Here is a 9341-nt window from a genome sequence, read left to right on the forward strand (position 1 = left end):
GCACCGTAATTGACAACTTCCAATCTCCTCCTCTCCCATGATAGGCAACTTGGCAGACAGATTGCAATTAACGAAATACAAACGATTTATTCAGCGCGCGGCGGTCATTTTCCGCAGTTCGTTATCTTCTTCAATTAGCTGTAGTATACTTTCTATTTGAAAAGATCAGTGTTTTAGAGCCGACGTGCCTTTGCACAAGTTTGAAATGGCTAGTCTAAAGAAATCTCTACCAAACTACAAAGAGAACTAAATCGTGAATAGGTATTCAGTCTTAGCTGCTAATGCCTTGAGCGAGCTATAAATTAATCAAATACTAATGAGAGGAATACATATTTTCATATTTGGCATCTGCAAAAATGGCAAAAACTCTTATTCATAGAAAAGGCCGCTTTTAGAAAACTTAAATATTTACATAAGCAATTAGTGAACAAACTTTTATTTAATTTTTTTGGCGAGCTATGACCAGAAAAACAGAGAATGGTAACTCTGTCTGACACTCAAGTCTGACACAGCCGTTAACATGAGAAGGACTGGAAACCGATAGGAATCTCGTTCCAGAGCCCGCGTAACCCTTATCCAGCGGAACTGGTCAAGGGGGTCTGGGAACGAAATTGGTGAAAAAAGATGTCGGAAGAAACGTGTTTATAGTACGTTTAATCAATATTTCTGAAAATGGTGAGTATTTTCGCTTTCTGGGGGTTGTCGATGCTTTTTGGTAGCTTTAACTGACGGTGAACTTCTTTTACAGGCGAGATTTATAGCGCAAATTATAGTTCTTGGTGGTCAAGTTATTGGGCGAGCATTTGCAAAAGCGCTACGTCAAGAGTTTCAAAGTGAGTGATGCAATCAGTCCTCAATACAGATGTAGTTAAATTTACTTATCTTGTTAAACATTTTCAGCGTTTTAAGTCGCAGAAGGGAACAACGTCTTATGTTTTTTTCGTACAGGAATAGTTTGCATTACCAAGGATATAGTAAGGAATTCAGCGAATAGATGCATTTAAACTTAAGCTTACATGAGTTTATAATTGATGTACTACTGTATGCATGCATGCAGTCAATGCGAGTTTCACTGCTAAAATAACTAAGAATTAAAGTTAATAAGCGGCCATGTAGAAGTTGGTAGTTGATCAGCGGAAATAAGCTCTATCCTAGGGAAAATTTTCGGTCTGAAATACATTTTGTGAAAAGAAAAATTTAAAAGTTAAACTGATAAAATTATGTGTGCATATGCTGACATAGTACACATAAGGGTTTTAATGTAGATCTGACAGTTACACATGCTTCCATTGGTTGTAATGGTCTACATGAAAGACAGAACACGTGATTCTTAAGTAGCATTTTATTAGCAAACATAATTATTTGAATCAGCAGGCTTAAAAACCCTCATTAATTATGTCACACGAGTGTGACACAAGTGTGTGTATTTCTACTGCGACATGCTTTTTTCTTCTGTCAGCCAAGCCACCTCTGATGGAGCCAGTGTCTGACTGAGCGGTTTAGGGAACTGGCGGCCCCCGTCACTAATCTTTCATCCTACCAATAACTAGATTTGTTCTTGGTAGTCCTGAATGCAACTCCTCAGTCATGTTTTATAAATAGCCAACAGGTCTGCCTCCTGTCAGCTGTGATTCTTAATAGTTTGTGTTTAATTTGCAATATTTATTATAGAATTTACAGTGTCTCTTATTAGAACAGTAATGGTAAATCCACTGACATTTATTATTATTACTTTATTGAACTTCATTTTTGTTATCTTCTCCAGGTGGAGCAGCAACTCAGCGAGCGTCCAAAGGAGCCCAGGAAGGGGCTAAAAGAGCAGCGACAAATAGTGTCATGGGAGTGAGTCTGCAGGTTCGTTTGTAATTTTATTATACACTGTAAGGTAACTAGGCAAGAGATTTTGCGAGGTGATGTTCCTGCATTTGCTAGGCCAGTTAGCTGACCACGCATTAGGGTCAAACCAGAGAGGGGTACTCCTTGGATCAAATTTTTTTTATTGGGACCTCCAAGCTACATGTAGACTGCATCAAAAAATAGTTATAGAGCTCAAGATATTCAAGGTGGGGTAAAGCTACACAAAATTACCAGTGCTGTTTACAATGACCAAGAAAGCACAAATTAATCATAGAAGTACTATCATACATGTACATGTACCTAGATTTTAATTTTATTTACAAACAAAACAATATTTAGAGATGTACACTGCAGGCCAGATGAGCAGAACAGAACTCACTTCAATCGTGTATGTATGATAACAAATGATAGGCTCTTGCCTGTCAGAAATGTTTCTGGTGCTTTGGTGCTGTTCAGCCTGCATGTCATCTGCGAAAAAACTAAATCTCTTTAAAAAGGGATTTTTGATTATGCTCAGTGTAATACAAGGCTCTCAGTGGCACAATAGCAGCACTGTACTGTATTTTGCAGTAATAGATGACAAATTTGTCACTTGCTGTGTAATACACTTGTCTAGAACTGTTTGCTTCAGGGTGCAGACATACATGTAACTGAACTCGATACTTACATTTGCAGTGTAAGTTGTTCTAATTAAAATTTTTAAAGATTTGATTTAAAGAGGGTCAATTTCTTCCACCAGTGCCAAGAATTTGGTCACGTTTGTAGGAGTTTGAATTAGGAGGGTTAGGGAAATTGAGGGTAAAATTGCAGTGTTTGAGTAAAGTGAATCCAAGGGAAATGATGTTTGTCTCGAGTTCCATGTATGTGACATAAGGGTTTACAATATTGCTTTATCGCATTTAATTTAGGATTTTATTGTTAGTGGTAGGATTATTGTCTTTGAAAAGCCCCTTTGCTTTGGGGCAAGTCAATAAATAATAATTTGGAGGTTTGAGAAATAGAGATTTTAAGTACAGTTAAAGTATTGTATGGTAATCAAACTGTGACAAGTAAAGTTACATAGTAGAAAATCATTTTGCATGCATTTTTTAACATTGAATTTCTAAGAATTTGTCAAAATCTTAAAGTAAGGGAAATGAAAAGCATTTTAACAAAATGCTATGGAAGTAGGACCTTTGCAGAACATGGTCACATGACCCTGTCAGTCATAAAAATAGGGGGTAGTGCATTAAGATTACCAGAAATGAGAAGAGCATGGTGAAATTAGTAAGGTTGCCAATTTTGAGACTGCTGATGCTTAAGCATGAGATTTTATGGTGGTTTAAAGGCTTTAAAAATTTTAAGGATTTGTATGCAGGAATAACTTGCTGGATGGCAAGGCTTGCCCTCAAGCATACAAATCTTCTAAATTTTGAACACTTCATTTCAAACCACTATCAAATATCATGCTAAAGCATCAGCAACCTCAAAGTTGGTAACCTTAGGAGTTTTATGCTCTTTCCATTTCTGGCAACCATTTTGCACTACCACATATTGTGTTGTTCCAGAAAATACTTGTATCCATAACCCTCCCATGGAAGAATTTTTGGTTTGAATCCCCCTCCCCCACCCCTCTGCTCTGGAAATTCCAGTTAAGCTCCATACTTTCCTTTAAAACTTTTGGCCTCCCATGGGGTGGGTATGGAGTTTTTCTGGAACTGCACATTTTTATGTTTGACAAGGTCATGTGACCCTGTTATTTCCTTCCTTAATTTACACTGGTACTTAGCCTTGGTGGCCTTGAAAATAAAAGTCTCATTCACCAGTTTAATGTTTTTGGGTGTGAATTGTTCTCACATCCCTATCTATTCTTCATCTATTGTTTCAGTACACACAAACAAAGGAATTCCATAACACACATCTTGCTTTGATATTGTTTGTTTGTTTGTTTTTTCAGCCAAGCATGCAAAAATTACACGTTTATTTACAAAGTGACGATATTTTGTGCCAAAAATAGGGAGTACTTGTAATTTGTCGTCTTGTTATTTGTAATTGTAGTGTAAGTTATTAAATGAACTAAGTGAAGAACCATCATAGTAGCAACGGTACCCAACCCTCCAAGTTAATTTTTTTCCTTAGTGGCCATTTGGCCACCAACTGCTCAAGTTGGGTCGCCAGTAAAAAATTTTAGTCGCCAAATTAAGCTCATGCTTTCAATCCTTCTTCTCAACTTTGTTTCCAATTTAGTCGCCAGCTCCAAAATTTTAGTCGCCATGGCAACTAAAATGGTCTTAACTTGGAGGGCTGGTACCAGTTAACCACATGATATTGTGTGTCCTGTTAACTTGTAATTCTTTTAACAGGAGGCTAAGCAAATCCTTAATGTTCAAGATTTAGACCCAGAACTGGTTCAAAAGGTAAATTCACACAAAATGATTGGAAGAGTTGTACATTGTACATGTTTGTATAATTATGCCATGAAGTTTCAATTTACAGTTTACTACTTAACAATTTAATAGGCCCATTGCATGACTGTAGTCACACTGGAGCCAATCAGCCATGCTGGGCTGCAAGTTACGCAGGTGTAATTATCACACTTGCGTTACTTGTCGCCCAACATTGCTGACTGGGTACCATGTGACTAGTCTGATATTCAAAACAAGGGAAGTTAAAGCTTGACTGGTGTGAGTCGCTTTGATGTTCTGAATGTCCCACTGTGTGTTTTAAAACCCGCCATGACTGATTTTGTACCATGTGACTACAGGTGGTGCAAAGGGCATTATATTTTTTCAAAGCACTTTCCCTATGTTATACATTAGCTCTTTTTGGAAGGTGCAATGGCCAAATGGATAGTGCACTGAACTCTGGATTGGTCCAGGTTCAAGCTCTTGCCAGGGTCATTGTGTTGTGTTCTTGGGCAAGATACTTTATTCTCTTCATGCCTCTTTCCACCCAGGGACCCCTAGCTTCCAAAACAACAAGTGGGAACTCCGGGGGAGTTAAAATTTTACAGTTTCTACAAAAGTACTATAATGTCTGTGTTGAGCCCAGTGGCCCGTCAGACCACTGCTTACTGTTTCTCTGGTTTCTGTGTCATGAAATGGCTCTTTTAGTCTAAGAATTTTATGAACCTACATGTAGTTTGTTTCAACAGTAAGCTAACTACATTAAACTCACTTAACAGTACAATGGGAAATTTCTGAACACACAGTGATATTACATCTCTATAGAGATACAGTATACATGTATACATTTTACAAGTCAATATGGTGATAAAATGCCAGACCTTTATGTTCTTGTTTGATTGTGTCAGAATTATGACCACCTCTTCAAAATCAATGAAAAGAAGGCAGGAGGATCATTCTACCTACAATCAAAGGTAAGTCAACAACACACATTCACCACAACACAAGGTCACATGGTCTTACATGTAACATGGAAGAATCAGTCAAAAATACTACATACATAGTGACTGGTAAACATTGTTACTGCATCTGGTCATTCTTAGCATGGCCAAGAATTTATAATTTATTATGGCAGCTGCTTGATGTCTGAATGCGTGTGTTTGTTTTGTTTGTATGTATGTTTGTTTGTTTGTTTGTTTGTTTGTTTGTTTTTAGGTGGGGGAGGGGAAAAGATGGCGAAAGCTGTTGTACAGTTTGATAACTTGTCATTTTTCTTTTTTTTTTCTGGCAAAATAAAATGGTTGTTGTCTCGTACGGCATGTCACTACGTAGTTGTTCTTCACATGATAGTCATGTTTAAAAGAACTTGACAAAACAATGCAATTATGCAGTTAGCTACATGTAACATTTTTGGTTTACATTATATGACTTTATGTACATCAGTACATGTACATATACATGTATAGGGTGATTGAGTGTGACTGAACCTCAACTTCCATCACAAAAATTAATAGTGATTTGTGCAGACTATGAAAAAGTAAAAAGTTTAAAAAGTAAAACAAGGGGGTTAGAATAGCATGTGCCTTAAATGAGGTGTGCTGGCAGCTTCAATACATCCTTTAGATCTTAAAATCTTAACTTATCAACTGGTTAATCGGTTAATTGCAACTGATCCAAAAACAAGGGGGACAAATAAATAAGTATTGATAATCGTATTTTTTGTGGTGGCCTTAGGTTGTCAGAGCGAAGGAACGGCTGGATGAGGAGTTAAACATGCAGGAAAAGGAAAATGAACAGCAAAAACAGAAGAACACTGGTGAATCAGAAACGTAGCATTTGCTTCAATGTGATGCTAAAAATTGAACTTCACTTGTTTACATTGGACCGTGATATAACAATGAAACAAGTTTATATATAATGATCTCACTTCATGTACATGTTACGAACATGGAGAACTTGCCTTCATTATAATATACACTTCTTGGTACATGTACATGTATATGTACATAAACACCATGTCCCAATGCTGATGTATTATGTCATTCTCACCACCTGTCCACTTGGCAGTGTACTGTTATTGTAAAGAGAAATTGATGGGTTAATCACAAGTTTTATAAAATGCAGCAGTCTTTTTTTTTATTGAAAGTGGTATTTCATTAGATTTTTTTTTGTTGATTATAACCTGAAGTTAACTTTACTGCATATACATAAAAAAAATTATAGTGATGCAGGCATCCAACAACCAAGTAGGATTCGTTCATAATGATATTTGTATTACAATTGGAGTTTCATTGTAGAGACAAACTGTAAGAGACAAAAAAAAGTCCTGAACAACATGTCTATTGTCTCATAATAAATAATCTCGGTGGTCAGTTAACTCTGACTGCCAAGTGTCACATGCAAGTGTTTTAGTGCTTAATAGTTTGAAGCATAGGTACATGTCGCGAGCTATCAATAACAACAACAACAACAACGCCATTTCTACTTACAGCCCTGTATTAATTTTGGTACAACATAGGGAAAACGAGACGTTAGAAGAACAGGCTAAAAAATGATAAAGACTCGTAAGAGATTTACGCCCACCTCTTGATTTTTTTAGTACCGGAATGACTTTTGTTCCACTAGTGGGACATAAATCAAACAACGCGTTTGTGGCCTTTCTTGTGAAATATTTTATTTCGTATCTTTACGCGTACAATCACTCGACTGATTATAGTAACAGTATAAAAATGAACGAAACTTAAAACTTGGACAAAATTTGTGAGACATTTTTCAGCATTGAAAAGTAGTTCCCTTTTTACGAACTGCAGTTGAACCAATATTAAGCTTAAGAAGCTAGAGTCTCACTCGGCTATCGCCTCGGGCGACTTTTACACTTCTTTCGTGCTTAGCAACCTCCCGCGTGCATCCATATCTCAATAGTGTACGCTGTGGCGTTTACCATTTGTTGTTTTTGAGGTTTCCTTCAATTTGAGAGTTATCAGAAAAATGGCTTAAAATACTGTAACAGCTCCATAAGATTACAGGTTGGCGTAAAAAAGGGGATTTTTGTATTGGGATGCGAAACTACAGTCGAACCTCTCCTAATGGACACCTCTAAAATAATTATGGACACCTCCCTATTACGGACATTTCATTCGGTCCGAAGGAGACCCAAATTAATATAAACTCTACCTCTGTAGTACGGACGCCTCCACAATACGGACATTCTTCTCGGTACCTTTGGTGTCCGTATTAAAGAGGTTCGACTGTACCTGTACACATAAATTTATTAATATTATGTTACCAGGAAAAAATATACAATTATGCTTCATTAGTTCAACTTGACTAGCGAAACTCTAAGGGAATTTTAAAAAGAGAAGTACATTTTTCCTATTTATTACTCTAATAATATTTGATTTCTGAAATTCCTAGGAATAAGTTTTCCTTTCGAAACTTTTAAAAATATATTGTTTTAAAATATACAAAGAATACATGTAGTCTGTGTTTTGGGGAATCAGAGAATCAACCCAGACTTGACTTGATGAATTCAGAAAATAGCAGGCACAAGCTACGAAATGTCACTAAAAATGTGTATCACTCTTGCATTTCACTACTGCCAATATTACACAGCATATTTATGAAACTATTCCTTTGCCGATGTATGCTACTATAGTAAAGTTCCGAAGATGACGACCCGAAAAACCCTCCGAAAGTAGCGACACAATTTTAAGGTTCTTAGCAAATCGCATAAGTTAGACCGAAAGAAAGAATCCTTTTAACAATAGTGGACAAAAAAGACTGGGGACAAATCATCGATTTAGATCTTACACAAGACTTGCCACAAGTCGACTCTTTTGAAGTCCAATCTTACACAGAAACTTATAGTTTTCCACTGGCTTAAGGGTCGCCTTTTTTTAATTTCTGTGTCAAAACATAAACAATAGGGGACAAAAAAGACTAAAATGTAAAAAATACTATTTACATAATAACATGTATATACATGATAATCCATTTGGAAAAAGGCCGATCAATGCGTTGCTTGTAAATATGCCCCCATTTTTGGTGTGGCTTCCAACCGTTACAAGATAGAAATAATTGACACCATTCTCGTACCTCGAGTCCTCGTCCCTTCTGCGCAAGGGAACGAAGACCCTGGGTACGAGGATGCTTCGCTGGCAGATGTGGACGTCATCTTTGATTTTAGCCGTCAGGCATGCGCAATTCAACCGGAAGTCCGATATTTTCGGACTTCCAATCAGGACTTTCCAGGGTCGCTCGATTCTAACCTGCGATCAGGCTTTCTTTTTTTCGCGGCGGAGGGAAGGAGAAAAAAAGGAAAGCCTGATGCAATTACTTGTCAAGTCGTCTGCCGCCCCCTAATTAAAATATCTGTCAACGTCGTCGAGAATGTCGGAGATGCCATCAGATAACCGTGATTAGCGCCTTCAAATTATATTTTACTCTCACAAACATGTGTTTGAATTACCCTTTTGAACGAGCTGATCGGATGGTTTTTAAAATTTGTTTTCTGCAAAGGCTGATTTTGTGTAAGGCTCAGGTCAGACATTTCAAGGTCGTAGTTTTCGTCACTGGCACGATCGTCTGGCGTCTTTGGTGGTGTGATGTAATACTCTTCGACACCATTGGTGGCTTCACCGTCGGAAGCACCGCCGAAACATCTTTTCTTTCACAAAACTATTCGTCGAATAAACTCCCTTTGTTCGTCTTTAATGTTTTGTGCACAAAACTCTTGAGAGATTTTCTAAAAGCTAGAAGAACTCGCTTTCTACTTCATTCCGATCAACACCCGCCATGATAACAATTATCTACGCGCGATATTTTTGGACCGGAAATTAGACTTGAACTCAATTAGCCAATCAGGATAGAGTTCTAATGTTGCCTTTTGTTTTCTGACCAATCAGAAAAAAGTCCAGATTCTGGACTTTTTACAGACGACTCGACAAGTAATTGTATCAGGCGTTCATTTTTTCCGTTGACCCCTCCGCCGCGAGAAAAATAACGCCTGATCGCAGGTTAGCTCGATTCCTGACCGCTGGTCAAAGGGAACGAAGACCCTGGGTACGAGGATGAATTGAGACTCGAGTTACAGTTTGTATT

The 9341-nt window shown here is 37.5% G+C and overlaps 1 protein-coding gene across 1 annotated transcript; it reads left to right on the forward strand.

The window, feature by feature from the left end:
- Positions 1 to 395: 395 nt before the first annotated feature.
- Positions 396 to 6644, forward strand: LOC144640127 (mitochondrial import inner membrane translocase subunit tim16-like). Its single transcript, XM_078499335.1, has 6 exons — positions 396 to 675; positions 749 to 833; positions 1766 to 1854; positions 4200 to 4253; positions 5150 to 5215; positions 5976 to 6644. The coding sequence occupies exons 1-6, from the start codon at positions 673 to 675 to the stop codon at positions 6072 to 6074; spliced, it is 396 nt and encodes a 131-aa protein (XP_078355461.1). The 5' UTR covers positions 396 to 672; the 3' UTR covers positions 6075 to 6644.
- The last annotated feature ends 2697 nt before the right edge of the window (positions 6645 to 9341 follow it).

This window comes from Oculina patagonica, unplaced genomic scaffold (genome assembly GCF_052425735.1).
Source record: "Oculina patagonica isolate OP01 unplaced genomic scaffold, crgOcupat unplaced193, whole genome shotgun sequence".
Lineage (NCBI taxonomy): Eukaryota > Metazoa > Cnidaria > Anthozoa > Scleractinia > Oculinidae > Oculina > Oculina patagonica.